This window comes from Remersonia thermophila, chromosome 3 (genome assembly GCF_042764415.1).
Source record: "Remersonia thermophila strain ATCC 22073 chromosome 3, whole genome shotgun sequence".
Taxonomy (NCBI): Eukaryota; Fungi; Ascomycota; class Sordariomycetes; order Sordariales; family Chaetomiaceae; genus Remersonia; species Remersonia thermophila.
This window is the reverse complement of record NC_092219.1, coordinates 1,353,409-1,370,616: the sequence shown is the minus strand read 5'-3', so window position 1 is coordinate 1,370,616 and position 17,208 is coordinate 1,353,409. Positions and strand designations below refer to the sequence as shown.

Below are 17,208 nucleotides of genomic sequence, written 5' to 3'. Positions count from 1 at the left end.
AAGGGGAGACGGAGACGGTGTTTGCGTGAAGCCTGGGGTCGGGGGGGGGGGGATGAGGACAAGGACAAGAGGAGAGGAGATGATGAATGGATGGACCCATCCGCTGATAAAGTGGTTGGTTCAGGTTTGGTGTTTTTCTTTTTTTTTTAAAAAAAAAAGAAAAAGAAAGAAAAAAAACCGGAGGACGCAGCATCAGGACAAGAAAGGGGAAACACCTCGCGGGGAAGCGTTGAAACTATATTATAGGATCGAGGCAGGCGGGCAGCCTAGGGTACCTTTTTGCTTGGGGCCAGGGACTTGATGTTCTTTCGGCATGGGTAGAGAGAGGCGAGGGACAGGGACCATCTCATCAAAGCAAAAGAAACAAAATCAAAAAGAAAAATCCCATTCCACGTCCGTAGGGTATTGTGGTATACAAAACGCACCATGTACAGACCAACCCCCCCCCCCCTACACGGACCGGATGCTCCTGACCAGAAGTTCCCGTACGCCCAGCCGGTTCCGTGTTTGAATACAACCGATGCCCTTTCATGCGCCCGCAACGACGGCCAGCCCCTCGTAAATCTTCCTCCGAACCTCGTAAAACGTCGCCATGCCGCCCGCCCCTCCGGCCGACGACAGCCACGGCAGCCCGACGTTCTCCACCTCGACCCTGCCCTGCGCCGTCTTCCTCACCGCCACCGCGCCGTCCACGAGCAGCGTGCCTTCGCCGCGGAACTCGGCCTTGTGGCCCGCGGCCAGCATGGCGCGCCTCAGGTCGGCCAGGCGCAGATCGCCGACGTGGAGGGGCTGGGCGGCGGCGCGGACGGCCGAGGCGAGGGCGGGAGGCAAGACGTCGAGCGTGGGGACCGGCTGGGCGGCGGCGGCGGCGAGGGCGCCGCCGGGGTGGGTGGCGACCAGCGTGCCGTCGGGCTGCTGGTTGGGCTCCTGCGGGGCCTGCTCGAGCTTCTGGCGCTTGTTGGCCGCGTCGGGGTCCTGCTGCTCCTCGCGGCTGCCGGCGGCGGCCGAGGGGTCTTGGAGGGCGACCTGGCCGCCCGGCAGCAGGAGGCCCGTGACGGTGACGATGCCGAGGCCGCGCACGTTTTGCCACTTGAGGCGCTTGACGAGCGAGTCGGCCAGCTTGACGACCCAGGCGTTGGTGTCGACCGAGGCGTCGACGGCGGTGCCGACGGCGGGGGCGAACACGTCGGCGGTGGTCTGGCGAGAGGACGAGCCGGCGGGAAGCTGCGGGCCGAGCAGCGTCTTGCAGTCGGCGGCCAGGGCGAGCGTCTCGTCCTCGGAGCCGGCGACGAGGATCAGCTTGCGGGGCCGGATCAGCGGGATCAGCATGGTCAGGCTGCGCTTGTCGTGCAGGCCGCTAAAGTCGACAAAGGCGATGCGCAGGTTGACGGTGACGGGCCGCGGGGTGACGACGAGCTTGGCGGGCCCGACGACGGGCTCCTCGTCGTCCTCGAGCTCGTCCAGCTCGTCGCCGGAAGCGCCGGGCCCGTCGGCAGGGCCGGCGGCGCCGGCAGGAGACGCCGCGTCGGGCTCGTCCGAGACGGCGCGCTTGAGCTGGGCGCGCTTGTTGGGCCACGACGACGGGCCCTTGGCGGCGGCGGCGGCGGCGCCGACGTCGTCGAAGCGGCGCTTCTTGCCGAGGCCGTGCTCCTGACGAGGCCCGTCCTGCTGCTGCTGCTGCTGCCGCTCGTCTTGCTCCGCGTCCTCGCGCTCCTCGGCGCGGAGGTAATCCTCGGGCCGGATGAGCTCGCCGAACTCGTCGGCGCGGCGGCGGCGGAGGACGACGGGGAACATGCGCTCGCGGCCCTTCTTGCCGCGAACGTCAAAGTCGTAGACGCCCTTCTTCTTGAGCAGGATCATGACGCCCAGGTCTTGGTCCTTGAGCACCACCTTCCGGCGGCTGGCCTGGCCCATGGTGGTCGACGCGTTGAGCGCCTTGCCCTGCTGCTCGGTTTCCGACTCGTCCGACTCGGTCGTGGTTTCGGACGCGTCGTCGTCGACCGCGTCGGCCGACGGCTCGAACGCGGCGGCGCCGCTGGTCTGCAGCGTGGCCTGGAGCTGGCGCTGCGTGGCGAGCCACTGCTGGTAGACGTCCAGCTCGCCGCCCTCGAGGGCGTGCCGCGACGCGTCGGCCAGGTCCAGCTCGCGGCCGCCCGCGTACACCTGCTCGAAGGCGTCGCCGCCGGCCGTCTCCTCCACGGCGACGCCGTCCCGCCTCTCCTTCCACCAGTCCCACAGCGCGCGGGCGGCCGAGGCGGCGGGGCTCGGCTTCTCGGTCAGGATGACCAGGTTCCTCGCGTCGCCGGCGATGGCGCGCAGCACGTCCCGCGAGAAGCCCCACTCGAGGCTCGCGTCGGTGGCCAGGATGAGCCGGCCCTTGGGCTCGGCCGCCGCGTCGGCGGCCTGCTGCAAGACGCGCTCGACCTGGGCCTTGCGTTCGAGCAGCCTGAGGTACTTGAAGTCGAACGGCCCCGCGTCCTTGGCCTTGGCGCCGAAGCCGGCCTGGCCGCCGGGGCGGGCGCCGCCGGCGACGGCCTCAAACTCCCTGACGACGCTGTCGTCCATCCACTCGAGCATGCTGCGGGCGTTGCGCATGGTGCTGCCGATGCTGCGGCCGGCCAGGTAGGCCGAGGCCGACTTGAAGGCGTCGTTGTCCTTGGCGACCTCGGCGCGCCAGGCGTGCTCGACGAGGTAGGCGAGCTCGAGGACGCGGGCGCTCGAGTCGACGGGGATGAGGACGGTGCCGCCGCGGGCGATGCAGAGCTTGATGGACTCGAGGAGCTGCTCGTCGCGGCGGGCGCGAGGGAGGGTGGCTTCGGGGGTGCGGCTGCTGCAGACGAGGGCGGTGGGCTTGCGCAGCTGCTCGATGACCTCGGCGCCGCCGCCGCCGCCGAGCCAGGCGGCGCCGGCAAAGACGTTCTCGCGGCCCTGGTTCCAGTCGACGGCGTAGACGATGGACTCGAGGCCGTGCTGGATGTGCCAGAGGGTGCCGCCGAGGGTGTGGCCGGCGTTGTAGGCCGTGATGGTGAGGCCGTTGAGGGGCGGGGAGAAGGGGGACGGCAGCGGCTGGTGCGGCTGCGAGTACTTGAGGGGCTGGATCAGGGAGAAGTAGCGGGCGATCTCGTCGTGGGCCGGGGGCTGCAGCAGCAGGTTCTGGGCGGCGGCCGGGGCCTGGGCGTACGAGTAGGAAGCCTCGGCGATGGAGGCGGCGGGGATGGTGGTGGCGGCGAGCGGCGTCGACGCGTAAAGGTCCTGGGTCAGGGTGCGGCCGAGGTCGATGACGGGGCGGGTCGCGTAGACGGGGATGCGGGTGAAGAGCGGGAAGTGCTTGCAGCAGTGGGCGTAGGCGCCGAGGTGGCTGACGGTGGCGTGGGTGAGGAGGATGAGGGACAAGGTGGGGATTTGCCTACGGCGAGGAGGGTCAGCTCATGCGCCGCTATGCATCGCCGGTGGCGGGAAGGGGGGGGGGGGGGGCAAGAAGGACGAGATCGCACTTTTCCAGCTCGCGCAGCATCTCGACGTCGAAGCGCTCGTCCCAGCCGACGTCGACCAGGATCTTGACGCCGCCGTCGAGCTCCAGCAGCGACTGCGAGGCGGGCGACTCGCTGAGAGCGCCCAGCAAGGGGCGGAAGCTGAACATGGTGCTTGTCGCGGAGGCTACCGGCGAGAAGGCATGGTTCCCCTGGACGCCGGCGGTAGGGTGATGGCTCCCAGGTCGGTAGGGGCCGGGCGGCTCGCCGACGAGACCGCCGAAGACGAGGGTGACGAACGGGACGTTGGGAGCCGAGCTGCGAAGGGCGAATGGGAAATGGGTGTCGAGGTGGGTGCTGGCGTTGTGTTGTGGCGATGAAAATCCCAAGGGCGTCGCGCTTTTTGCCGCGGCGGCACGACGGCACGAGAAGGTTCTGGGTGATATGGATCCCGGGGTTTGTTTTGGTTTTTTGTTGGAGTTGGAGTTGGATGGTTGAAGTGACGTTGAAGTGATGGAGCAAAAGAAGAGAAAGATGCAAGCAAGGTCGGGATGGGAAGGAATGTGACATGGAAAGGAAAGGTACCGTACAATACTACAGAGGTGGTACCTAGGTAACGTTACTAGCGTACTGTGTATACGCAGTAACTGGTACCTACTGCGTATATGTACATAGTACACAGCACACAGCATAAGGAAACGTCGTGCCAGCGCCTGTCTGGGCGGTGTCGGGTGGCAGAGGAGACAAAGCCGAGCTTCTGGGCCATTGTCGAATCAGAAGCCTCGGTGAGCTGGGCCCCCCTGAGGCCCCACTCCCCGTCCATGGTCCATGGTCCATGGTCCCTGCCCGCTCCCTGCTCCGAGGGCGAGGGACCCACTCGGCCCCGGCAAAAAAAGAGGACAGCCTGGAAGGAAGCTGCAACGGAGGGTCGACCCGTGGTGGTGATTGCCCGAGTTGGCGAGCTGGCGGGGTCCCCCGTCCACACAAGAGGAAAGAAGAGCCCGAGGAGGAGAGACGACACAACTCGACACAACTCGACGCCTTCAACCACTTCAACCACTTCACCCACTTCACCCACTTCAACCACCTTCACCCACCTCGTCCACCAGACTGCAACAGCACGCCTCGCCTCACCCGCCCCTCACCCGCCGCCGCCCGGACCCGGGGTGCTGCCCGATTATGCGCCACGGAGCATCAACCTGTGGACTTGTCGACGACCGCCGGTGACCCCTGGAAAGGAAGACGCCGGCATACTCGCTTCACCGGCCCCAACATTGAACGAGCCAACGGTAGCAGACCGACAGGCCGACAGACCGACAGACAGACAGACAGACAGACAGACAGACGCTGGCTACCATTCCGCCATGGCCGACTACTCCATGTACCACGCCCTCGGCCAGGGCGAGGTCCTCGACCCCAACGACCCCAACCGCACCACCCAGCCGGCTCCTCCCCAGTTCGACCCTCCCGTCGCTCCCAACCCCTACCAGTCCGGCCCGATGCCGCATTACTACGGCGCTCCCCCAACCCCCGGCTACGGCCCGTCCCTTCCTGCTCACCAGCAGCACCAACACCAGCACCAGCAACCTCCCGCCGCCGACGACCTGGCCGCTCAGATGGGCGCCATGAGCCTGGGGCCCGACCCCGCCGCCCACGCAGCTCACGCCGCTCACGCCGGCACCGTCCGCAAGAAGAAAAAGGACCGCCACGCCTACCACACCGTCGAGGCCCCCGCCGGCTCGTCCCAGGCCTTCAACGCCATGCCGTCGCCCGCCGTGCCGCCCACCCCCTCGTTCCCCGGCGCCCCCGCCGGCTCTCCCTACGCGCCCGGCCTCGTCCCTCCGGCCGCCCCCTTCTCGCCGGCCCCCTTCTCGCCGGCCCCCGCCAGCGCCGGCTTCGTGCCCGGCCCGGCCTCCCCCGGCGAGTTCCCCGCCGCCGCCGCCCCGCCCGGCGCCCAGGGCCGCGTGTCCCCCGACGAGATGCCCAGCGTGCCCCTCTCGCGCGACTCGGTCCAGCCCCACTTCCTCACCAACGTCTACCCGACCTTTGAGCGCCTGGTGCCCCCGCCCGCCGCCGTCTCCTTTGTCGCCTTCGACCAGGGCAACGCCTCGCCCAAGTTCGCCCGCCTCACCATGACCAACATCCCCGCCACCGCCGACGGCCTCAAGACCACGGGCCTCCCGCTCGGCCTCGTCCTGCAGCCGCTCGCCCCGCGCCAGGCCGGCGAGGCCGACATCCCCGTCCTCGACTTTGGCGACGCCGGCCCGCCCCGCTGCCACCGCTGCCGCGCCTACATCAACCCCTTCATGGTGTTCCGCGCCGGCGGCAACAAGTTCGTCTGCAACCTGTGCGGCTACCCCAACGACACCCCGCCCGAGTACTTTTGCGCCCTCACCCCGCAGGGCGTCCGCGTCGACCGCGACCAGAGGCCCGAGCTGACCCGCGGCACCGTCGAGTTCGTCGTCCCCAAGGAGTACTGGACCCGCGAGCCCGTCCCCATGCGCTACCTCTTCGTCATCGACGTCACCCAAGAGGCCTACAACAAGGGCTTCCTCGAGGCCTTTTGCGACGGCATCCTGCGCGCCCTGTACGGCGGCGACGGCGACGGCGACGGCGATGGCGACGGCGACAAGGACGACAAGACCGGGGACGACGACGACGACGCCGCCGCCGCCGCCGCCGGCAAGGACGGCGGCGCCCCGCCCGGCAAGCGCAGGATACCCAACGGCGCCAAGGTCGGCTTCGTCACCTTCGACCGCGAGATCCACTTCTACAACGTCAGCCCGGCCCTCGAGCAGGCCCAGATGCTCATCATGCCCGACATCGAGGACCCCTTCGTGCCCCTGAGCGAGGGCCTCTTTGTCGACCCGTACGAGTCCAAGGCCGTCATCACCTCGCTGCTGACCCGCCTGCCCCAGATGTTCTCCGCCATCAAGAACCCCGAGCCCGCCCTGCTGTCCGCCCTCACCGTCGCCCTCGCGGCGCTCGAGAAGACGGGCGGCAAGATGTTTTGCTCCCTGTCGGCCCTCCCCACCTGGGGGCCGGGCCGCCTCTTCATGCGCGACGACGGCAAGCACCCCGGCGGCGAGCCCGACAAGAAGCTCTTTAGCGCCGAGCACCCGGGCTGGCGCAAGATGGCCGACAAGATGGTCTCGGCCGGCGTCGGCGTCGACTTTTTCCTGGCGGCGCCCTCGGGAGGGTACCTCGACATCGCCACAGTGGGTGGGTAGCAGCGTCCTTTTGTTTTGCATTTTTCCGTTGTCTGGTCGGTCGGTTCTGTTTCTAACCTGGCATCGCCTCCTCCTTTTCTTCCTCCCTCCCGCAGGCTACGTCGGGGCCACCACGGGCGGCGAAACCTTTTACTACCCCAACTTCATCGCCCCCCGCGACAGCACCAAGCTCATGCTCGAGATCAAGCACGCCGTCACGCGCGAGACGGGCTACCAGGGCCTCATGAAGGTGCGCTGCTCCAACGGCCTGCAGGTCTCGGCCTACCACGGCAACTTTGTCCAGCACACGTTCGGCGCCGACCTCGAGTTCGGCGTCCTCGACGCCGACAAGGCCCTGGCCGTCGCCTTCATGTACGACGGCAAGCTCGACAGCAAGCTCGACGCCCACTTCCAGGCCGCCCTCCTCTACACGTCGGCCTCGGGCCAGCGCCGCGTCCGCTGCATCAACGTCATCGCCGGCGTCAGCGACGCCGCCCGCGAGAGCATCAAGTTCATCGACCAGGACGCCGTCTACACGCTGCTCGCCAAGGAGGCCTCCACCAGGCTGGCCACCACGTCGAGCACCCTGCGCGACGTGCGCCTGGGCCTGACGGAAAAGACCATCGACGTGCTGGCCAACTACCGCAAGCACTTTTTGACGCAGGCCCACCCGCCGGGCCAGCTCGTCATGCCCGAGCGCCTCAAGGAGTTCGCCATGTACGCCCTGGGCCTCATCAAGTGCCGCGCCTTCAAGGGCGGCGTCGAGACGGTGGACCGCCGCGTCACCGAGATGCGCGCCATCCGCTCCATGGGCCCGCTCGAGCTCGGCCTGTACCTCTACCCGCGCATCGTCCCGCTGCACAACCTGCAGCCCGAGGACGGCTTCCCCGACCCCGCCGCGGGCGGCCACCTGCGCATGCCGCCCGCCATGCGCGCCTCCTTCTCGCGCGTCGAGCCCGGCGGCGTCTACCTCGTCGACAACGGCCAGCAGGCGCTGCTGTGGATGCACGCCCAGACGTCGCCCAACTTCATCGCCGACCTGTTCGGCGAGGACAAGACGAGCCTGCAGAGCCTCGACCCTTACACGAGCACCCTCCCCGTCCTGCAGACCCACCTCAACGCCCAGGTCCGCAACATTGTCGAGTTCCTCCGCGCCACGCGCGGCAGCAAGGGCTTGACCCTGCAGCTGGCCCGCCAGGGCATCGACGGCGCCGAGTACGAGTTTGCCCGGATGCTGGTCGAGGACCGCAACAACGAGGCCCAGAGCTACGTGGATTGGTTGGTGCACGTGCACAAGGGCGTCCAGTTGGAGGTGAGCTTTTTTTTTTTTTTTTGTTCTCTCATCCCTCCATTCATCCCTCCCTACTTTTTCCCCATGGATCATGTACGCCACAAAAGAGAAAAAAACCAATACTAACGTAGTTGAACACCAACACAGCTCGCGGGACAGAGGAAACGTGAGGACACGAGCGACTCGTCGTCGTCATCGGCGCTGGGATTCACCGGGTTGAGGTCGTCGTACTGGTAATCTCGAGCCGTCGCGAACCCCAATGCACCCCGGCGTTGGGTAGCTTAGGTCCCTACGGGTGTTGGGGGGGGTGTAGGTACACGAGTTGGAGGGGTCGGGAAGTGGCCGTCGGGGACGGAATGGAGGTGGTGGGAGAGTGGGAGAGGTAAAGCAAGAAACCGAAAAGGAGAAGAGAGGGGTCGGGAGGGGAGGTGCTATCGAGGGGAAGGGTAGGAATAGGGTATACGTTCAACCTACAGGACTTGTAGGAGAGATTGTGCATAGATGCATGGCGTGCATGGGGACATGGGAGAGAGACTCTGTTGTTTGCTGGGTCGTCATCGTGGTGGTGGTGGTGGTGGTGGTGGTGGTGGAGGTGGTTGTATATACCGTACACATGAAGCTCAAAGATGCGTCCTTGTTGCAGGCTCCTCCCAGCCCAGCCATCCATGCGGACCAGTCTCTGTTGGGCGACAGCATCATCCCGCCCAGCATCACAACAACAGGAACCCGCCGTACCGCGACCATGTGGTTGATTCGGGTATATATGTATCTAGAGAGAGTGAGAGAGAGAAAGAAACCGCGTTGAAGCAGCCATCTACCAGATCTGAGTACCAAGGTAGAAATCAAGACCCAGACAGAAAAAAAGCCAAAAAAAAAAAAAACTCCCCCCTTCCCAGACCAGTTGATGAAACCGAGATACCCCCACCCACGATGCAAACGCCCTGATGAAATGATTTGCACACGATGGATGGTCTGTGTTGTTTTTGTTCCCTTCCCCCCTTTTCTCATGTACCTATGCAGCCCTGATTCGTTGAGAGATCACGCATCCCAGTTTTTCGCTTTTTGTTTTTTTTTGTTGTTTTCCCAACCCAGAAAGCCATGTTCAATCGTAACAAAAAAAAAAAAAAACCCCTCTACCCTCCGAACCATGTTGAACACACGCGCACTAGGCACTTGACAATGCAAAGCCCCCACCTCCCCTGTCAGATCAAAAAGCGAGGCCTCGTTTGCTTAGATGCCGGCATCCGTGCGCCAGCCCTCGACCGGGAGAGGGAAGGTGTGGCACCAAGCCGAGATCTCCTGCTTGAGCTCGTTGATGCGAGCCACCTCGCCCGAGGCAACCTTGGCCTTGAAGTCCTTGAGCTTGTTGGCCTCCTTGGGCAGCTCGGCCTGGATCTGCTTGCACAGCTTGATGCTCTCGTCAATGTAGAGGGCGACGCGCTCAAAGTCGGCCTCGCCGAAGCCGCGGCTCGTCATGGCCGGGGTGCCGATGCGCAGGCCGCCGGGGGTCAGGGCGCTCTTGTCGCCGGGGACGCTGTTCTTGTTGCAGGCGATGTTGATCTGCTCGAGGATGGCCTCGACGCGGGCGCCATCCAGGCTCAGGGGGCGCAGGTCGAGGAGGACCATGTGGGAGTCGGTGCCGTCCGAGACGAGCCTGTGGCCGAGCTCCTTGAACTTGTTCTCAAGGGCCTTGGCGTTGGCCACCACCTTCTTCTGGTACTCCTTGAACTCGGGGGAGGCGGCCTGCTTGAGGGCGACGGCGAGGGCCGTGATGGTGTGGTTGTGGGGGCCGCCCTGGTGGCCGGGGAAGACGGAGAAGTTGATCTTGTCCTCGAGGTCGTAGAGCGTCTCCTTGCCCGTCTTGGCGTCGACGGAGCGCACGCCGCGGCGGAAGAAGATCATGGCGCCGCGGGGGCCGCGGAGCGACTTGTGGGTGGTGGTGGTGACAACGTCGGCGTGCTCAAAGGGGCTGGGGATGACGCCGGCGGCGACGAGGCCCGAGATGTGGGCAATGTCGACCACCAGGTAGGCGCCCACCGAGTCGGCGATCTTGCGCATGCGGGCGTAGTCAATGAGGCGGCAGTAGGCCGAGGTGCCGGCGACCAGGATCTTGGGGCGGAACAGCTGGGCGTTCTTCTCGAGGGTGTCATAGTCGATGAGGCCCGTCTCGAGGTCGACGCGGTACGGCATGGTCTCGAAGTAGGTCGAGACGGCCGAGATCCTGAACCCCCCTGGTTAGCTCGGGCCTTCTGCGTCGTGCTTGGTTGCGCCGAGCCAAGAAACGGAAAGCTTTTTTTTTCACTTACTTGCGCTGAGGGGTCTGGTAGCCGTGGCTAAGATGGCCGCCGTGGGGGAGGTCGAGACCCATGAGCCTGCCGTGGGGGGGCATGATGGCCTGGTAGACCTGGAGGTTGGCGGGGCTGCCGCTGAGGCACTGGACGTTGACGCCCCACTTCTTTTCGTCGAGGCCGAAGGCGGCGAGGGCGCGGCGCTGGCAGAGGGTCTCGATCTCGTCGATGTGCTGGTTGCCGCCATAGTAACGAGCGCCGGGGTAGCCCTCCGAGTACTTGTTGGACATGGGGGAGCCGAGGGCGTCAAACACGGCGCGCGAGGTGACATTCTCGGAGGCGATGAGAATGATGGACTCGCGCTGGCGCTGAATCTCACGCTTCTAGAGGGGGCGTCAGAATGGCTGCGGCATGGTCGCCAGGACGAAAAGGGAGTTGCTTGCTTACCATGATCTCGGCCACCTCGGGGTCCGACTCGACGAGCGACTTCTCGAGCATCTAGAGCGGGAATGAGTCAGACCAACCCAAGACGAATTGCAACACGGCGCAAGGCCGGAAGGGAGGCGCGGGCGACCAACCTGCTTGTGCGTCTCGGGGAGCGCATAGGTGGCTCCCTGGGCGGTGTTGGCGGCCATTGTGGTGTGTGGTTGGGTTGGGGGGGCGGTGGGGGAGGAGACAAGTGGGAAAAAAGGCTGGAGGAGGGTTGATTTGGAGGAGAGGAAGAGAGGACAGGAGGAGAAGAAGAGGTTTGGAAGAGGGTTCTTAAAAAAAAAGAGAACAAGAAATGGCCTCGGAGCTGAGCAAGGAACTTTTTTTGTGGGGGGGGGCGGGACGGGAGACTTTCCCACCCCCACTGGACCCCTCCCTCCTTCCCCCTTCCCCCGCCCTCCTCCCGCCCTTTCTCCCCTCCCCCCTCCCCCATGACCCGGCCTGTCACGGCATGGAGGCATGGAGGCAGGGAAGCCTGGAGGGGCAATTCTGATTCTGGATACGTTAGAGCCAGCATCCAGGGGGGGAAAATCCAAAAAAGGACCCGTGGACCCCGCAGTCCGGGCGCCGTCACCGGATCGGGGTCAGAAATCTACGTAGTACTACGCAGTATGTACATGTCGGAGCCAAGCATCCTGCCGAGCCCGGACCTGACCTGCCGTGACCTGACTGGATGCAAGCCGCCATGGCCTGCAGCAGCAGGCCGGGTTGCACAACGCGAGGGAAGCGATCTCGGGGGAAGACGTTCCTAGGCCCGGTTGACGGGGACTGGTTGGGGACTGGTTGGTGGCCTACACCGTGGGTAGAGACAAAGTTGTAGTAGATATTCGGTACCTACCTAGGTAGGAAAGGACACAAACCACATCCATGCCACCAGGAATGTACTGTCGGGTCCGTATAGTGGAAGGGTTGCCCAAGGTTCTTTTTTTTTTTTCTCTTTGGACATGGTTCAGGAATTTTGCACCTTTTCGAGGTAACATGAACAGAGTACTAGGTATGCTATCCAGAGTACTATAATAATTACAGAGTACCATGCTCGAGTCGACAGTGCGAGTCAGACAAGGAAAAGAATCCCAAGGCCCGGGGGATGAGGTGGAAGCTATGGATGGCATGCAATGCATGTCGGGGTTCTCCGCCTCGAAGGAAACAAAGAAGTGGAAAAAAAAAAAAAAAAAAAAAAAAAAAAAAAAAAAAAGAACTGGGACGTCATCGTCATAGCCACCTCATAGTGTGTAATTGCAAAATCTACATGGATGTACATGCACCATACCTGATGCGTGTGCAACTTTGTGTTTGCCACATCCCACCAAGCCTTTCCTGCTCTCTTTTCCTTGACTCGTTTTCTTCACTGTGTTTCTGTTCTTTCGTCCTATTTCTTTCTTTTCTTCCTTTCATTTTCTCTTCTTTTTTGTTTTCCTTTTTTTTTTCGTTCAGTTTGCATAATGACTGGCTCCTGCGGCCGTGGCAGAGGTGCAAAGAGGTGCAAAGAGCGAGAGCGCATACTAGGTATGGCTAGGTTGCTAGAGCGGGCAGGTTTCTTATTATTACAGAACTTGATGTCTGTCGTCCTGCGTACAGTGCGGCCAATCCGTCAGATCGGCAGCGAGTGCCCGGGTAGGAATTCTTCCTTGCCTTCAAACGGTTCTCCAGGACTGTCACGTGCATCAGGTCGTGACACAAAGTGCGCCTGGCGCGTTGGCCCCCACAATTTCCCCAAAGCAAAATTAGCGTGACAGGCCCTGCCTGGGCCGGGTCCTGTCCTGTCCTGTCCTGTCTTGTCCTGTCTTGTCCTTTGGCGACTGTGCCATTTTCCATCTCTTCCTGGGAGCGAGCGAGCGACAAGACCCGTGGACTGGACCAACGCCAGACTCGACCGGGGCCAGACTGTCCCGACTCTTTTTACCCTGCCTTCTCGTTGCAAACCTACTACTACACAGTACCTAACGTACTATATGCACCGAAAAGGCTGGCTTGGCTGGCTGGCTGGCTGATTGCCCGTCTTCACCAAGCCCCAACGGCGACCTTGCGCGGCACAGCGAGGCATGGCCATCGTTGACTAGGTCGCATCCCGGCTTGATGGTTTTTGGCCTCTCTTTACCTTGATTCATCCCCCCCCCCCGGCCATCCTTCCCATCCATCCTCCCATCCATTGATTGCCTTGTTCTGTCGCGTCCAGTGCATCCCTTGGGAAGCACCCCCATCTTCTCCACTCTCTTGTTGTCTGGCCGAAAAGCAACAAAACTTTTTGGTCCTGTCCCGTCCAGGGCCCCCATCCAAGGTCCCCCAGCAAGCTTCACGTCGTGGCCCGGACGTCCATCCGCTTGACGCTGGAACGTATCCATCATCTCGGCGGCCCGGACCACCCCCCCCCCCCCCCCTCCCCTTCGCGCGCCATCAACCTACCAACGCGAAGCGCGCGACGGGACCCCAGCAAAAAAACTAACTGCACATTATCCACACAACGACACCACTGCTACATACTACAACTGCGACTACAACGCATAGTAACTAGTTAGCACCTCGACTACAACCACGACCACGACCACGACCACGACCGCGACCACAACCACCGCCACCACCATCACCATCACCACCGCCGCCGACAATCCACGGCTCTCATCTCTCGTCTCGTCCTCCCTACCTGCGCACGCCCGACATGGCGTCGCCTGCCGTCATGGTCCAGGTCAACGGCGTCGCTGCACCTTCGCGTCCCGCATCGCCCGCCTCCGTCAATTCCACCTCGACCAAGCGCAAGCGAGATGCGACCGACGACGACGACTCCCTTTCCACCCCGGCTCCCTCTTCCCCAAAGCCCCCCCTGAACGGCGTGCACCCGTCCCTGGATTCCAAATCGCTCGTCGCCGACTTTGTTCGCGTCTTGGAAACGTACGTCGCCGCGCCGGCACCTGCCTCCCCTCCCCCTCTCTCCCCTGCTCTCACCCTCTACTCTTCCTTTTTTTTTTTTTTTTTTTTTTTTTTTTGCGTCACCATCCATCCTCCCTTGGCGCGCTTCCCATCAGCGTGGATGGTTCGCTTTCGATTCCAGCTAACCCGGTGCGCCCAACAGCCATGACACGACCAATCCCTCCATCCTCGGCCGTCCCCTCCCCGAGTCTCCTCCCCCCGATGGCGAGCCGTCGACGAAGCGCGCCAAGTCCGAAGACCCGAGCAAGCCCACGTCCGTTGCCGACAAGCTGTCCCAAGGCGCCTACAACAACCTCGAGGACCTGGTGGCCGATGTCCTCCAAGCGGCCGATGCTCAGGTCAAAGACCTCGAGGCCGCGGGCGCGTCGAGCCACGCCGCCCTGATTGCCAAGACCCGCGAGTTCCGGAGCTTGGCCCTCGAGCTCTTGCGGCGCGAGACGGCCTACCCCAGCGTGCCGCGCCCCGCGTCTCGGAGCTCGGTTCGAGCCGGCCGGCCGTCGAGCTCGGAGCGCCTGGTCCTGACGGCGGTCGGCGCCGCCCCGACCGTCCGGCCCCTCTTCACCAGCCTGCCCAAGGACGCGGCCAAGGCCCTCGCCGATGCGCCGCTCCCCAAGGGCGTCGCCGTCGCCAAGGTTCCCGCCGAGCCCCCGGTCTCGTCCGGCAAGCCCGGTCGCGTTCCCACGCTGGGCGAGCTCTTCCCGTCGCCGCGCAACCTCCCGCCGCTGCAGCCGCCCAAGGCCCCCCGGACGACCACCAAGAGCAACGTGCTTACCTTCTACCACCCCGAGCTCGAGGACAAGTCCCGATACCGCACCGGAACCTACTTCACCTCGGAAATCCTGGCGGGCCACTGGCTCGACTACAGCCACGCGACGCCGACCATCCACCCCAAGGCCAAGCAGCGCGAGCGCGCCCAGAGCCTGGCCGGCGTCAGGCCGTCGTCGACCGAGCTGGAGATGGCGGAGCTCGAGACCCTCTTCCGCGGCGCCTTTTCGAGCTTCGCTCCGTGCAAGGACGACACGGGCGCCATCGTGCCCTCGGGCCAGGTCGGCCGCATCTGGTGGCAGCGCGTCGGCCGCAGGACCTTCAACCGGATGGTCGAGGCCGAGGAGGCCGAGGACGAGGCCGTCGACATGTCGGCCGACGCGGCCCGGGCCGTCGAGATCGACGAGGAGCGCGTCAAGGAGGTGATTGACAACTGGGACCCGAGCCTGGTGGACCCGGGCCTGGACGAGCTGCTCGGCAGCAGCAAGTCGGACCAGGAAAAGGAGGTGGACGACCTCCTCGAGGAGGTGTCGGACCTGATCGAGACGCTCGCCTCGTACCAGCGCAACCGCAACCTCACGCTGCCCACGAGCCAGGACCGCTACTCGGCCGACCCCGTCAACGGCGACCTGCTGCGCAACAGCAACCTGGCCCACCAGCCGAGCGACGAGGAGATGATGACGTACGAGGCCCTCAAGGCGCAGCTGGCCCTCATCATCCAAACCCTGCCGCCGTACGCCGTGGCCCGCCTCAACGCCGACCGCCTCGCCGACCTCGCCGTCAGCACCAAGATCGAAATCCGCTCCGACGAGTACCACGGCGTCATGGAGGAGGACGAGCCGGCCCGCCTCGCCCGCGTCACCGCCCAGGCCGCCGCCGCCGCCGCCGCCGCCGCCGCCGCCAACGCCCAGCGTCAGCCGCACCGCGCCCCGGCCCCGGGCGCGTACGCGAACCAGCCGTACCAGCAGTTCACGCCGTCGGCTCGCCCCGTCGGCCCCGCCCAGCACTTCCCGCAGACGCCTTCGCGGCAGCAGGCCATGTACCCGCGCGGCCCGTCCAGCGTCCCCATGCCGCAGGCCCACCACCAGGCCGTCCAGCCCCGGCCGCCGGCCACGCAGTTCCGCCCCATGTACGCGCCTCAGGTGGCCAAGGCGCAGGGCCCCTACGGGCACGCCAACATGCAGGCCCAGTTCTCCCCCGCCCCGCAGCAGCAGGGACGCGTGCCGTCCAACTACATGCAACCCGGCACCCCGACGCACCATCGCTTCGCCCCGGGCTACCAGCCGGGGTTCCCGCAGCACCAGCAGATCCAGCCGCACCCCGCCCACGGCCAGCCGTCGCCGATGCCGCAACACTCGCCGCACCCGCCGCCGCCGCCCATGGGCCACCCGCAGGCGCCCCCCTACTCGCCGTACCCCAACGGCGCCCCGATGCCACGCACCATGTCGCCGCAGGTCCCGCAAGCCCACCCTTACGTCCAACAACAAGGCCCGCAGCCGCCTCCTGGGCAGCAGCCCATGGCCCGCCCGCCTCCTGGATACGGAGCTTCCCCCGCCGCCGGCATGCCGCCCAACGCGGTCCCGCGTGCTCCGTACGCGCCATCCCCCGGCCCGGGAATGGTCATGCAGCCCGGCGGGCAACCCATCGTCGCGACCGGAGCCGCGCCCCCGCCGCGAGGCCCGGGAACGCCCAACCTGACGGGCTACGCGACCGTCATGCCCGAGGTGCAACAACGGCAAGTGTTGGAGCAAGCCCAGGCAGCCGCCAACCAGCAGCAGCAGCAGCAGCAGCAACAACAGCAACAACAACAGCAGCAGCAGCAGCAGCAGCAGCAGCAACAGCAACAGCAGCGTGGCGGTCATGTCGGCAAAGAAGGCGTCGTCGGGCTGGCCGGGATCGGGCTGGCGGGGCACATGGACGTGCACAAGGTTGCGGCGGCCAAGATGCAACAGCAGCAACAGCAGTTTTTGCAGCAGCAGCAGCAACAACAACAACAACAGCAACAGCAACAACAGCAGCAGAAGCAACAACAACAACAACAAATGGCGAACCATGGCCATCCCGGAATGATGCCTCGGGTCAATGGCGCAGGGCCGGGCCCGGGGCCCGTGGTGAACAACAGCCCGAGACCGCTCGCCGCGGCGCCGGTTCCGGTGCAGCCCGCCCAGCTTCAGCCCCAGCCGGTAGCCGGGCCAGGGGCCAAATGAAGACGACGTGGATGAGACGCACACGGACATGATGATGTGGTTCGGGTGGAGGGGTTGGCTACGTGGTGGGCGGCGCGGGATTCAAGGCGCGCAGAGTTGGAAAGCGGGCGCGGATGGAGGGGCTTTTCTCTTGAGTGCCATCGACGGAATCGTGCCAGCGGGAGGAGAAAGAGTGGAAGGAAGGGTCCCTGAGAGGAATAGTAGAACCAGCAAGCATGAAACAGAGAGAGAGAGAGAGGTGGAAGAATACAGGAGAGTCAGGGAGGGGGGGAATACATCTATCGAAGTGTTTGTGTTTTTATTTTCTTACTTTTGGTTCGTCGTTTCGGCCGGGACCCTACGTATGAATGGAGGAAGAGGAAGAGGCAGCCCGGATCTAAAGGCTTTGTGTGTTTTTTTTTTTTACCCCTATTATTTTTTTTCCTGGACACGCGCGCGGGGAGATGGGAGGGGGACGGGCGCTGGACTGGGCTGTGAGTGTGAGTGTTTGTTGTTGGTTAAGGTCGGAAGCCCGTGCGGGTTCGTCAAGGTACGTTGGTATGTACGTAGTAGTAGTACTTTAGT

The 17,208-nt window shown here is 64.4% G+C and overlaps 4 protein-coding genes across 4 annotated transcripts; 2 read left to right on the top strand and 2 right to left on the bottom strand.

Annotated features, from left to right (window-relative positions):
- Positions 1-528: 528 nt before the first annotated feature.
- On the bottom strand, positions 529-3,640 carry VTJ83DRAFT_3204 (uncharacterized protein; the record flags this gene model as incomplete). The annotated part of the gene is made up of 2 exons (XM_071009557.1): positions 529-3,406; positions 3,495-3,640. 2 exons carry the CDS (start codon positions 3,638-3,640, stop codon positions 529-531), a joined length of 3,024 nt encoding a protein of 1,007 aa, XP_070867082.1.
- A 1,194-nt stretch (positions 3,641-4,834) lies between these two features.
- VTJ83DRAFT_3203 (uncharacterized protein) lies at positions 4,835-8,207 on the top strand (the record flags this gene model as incomplete). The annotated part of the gene is made up of 3 exons (XM_071009556.1): positions 4,835-6,692; positions 6,796-7,991; positions 8,118-8,207. 3 exons carry the CDS (start codon positions 4,835-4,837, stop codon positions 8,205-8,207), a joined length of 3,144 nt encoding a protein of 1,047 aa, XP_070867081.1.
- Positions 8,208-9,200: 993 nt separating this feature from the next.
- VTJ83DRAFT_3202 (uncharacterized protein) lies at positions 9,201-10,893 on the bottom strand (the record flags this gene model as incomplete). Its single annotated transcript, XM_071009555.1, has 4 exons — positions 9,201-10,191; positions 10,277-10,641; positions 10,706-10,756; positions 10,837-10,893. The coding sequence occupies 4 exons, from the start codon at positions 10,891-10,893 to the stop codon at positions 9,201-9,203; spliced, it is 1,464 nt and encodes a 487-aa protein (XP_070867080.1).
- A 2,510-nt stretch (positions 10,894-13,403) lies between these two features.
- On the top strand, positions 13,404-16,644 carry VTJ83DRAFT_3201 (uncharacterized protein; the record flags this gene model as incomplete). The annotated part of the gene is made up of 2 exons (XM_071009554.1): positions 13,404-13,633; positions 13,815-16,644. 2 exons carry the CDS (start codon positions 13,404-13,406, stop codon positions 16,642-16,644), a joined length of 3,060 nt encoding a protein of 1,019 aa, XP_070867079.1.
- Between the last annotated feature and the right edge of the window lie 564 nt (positions 16,645-17,208).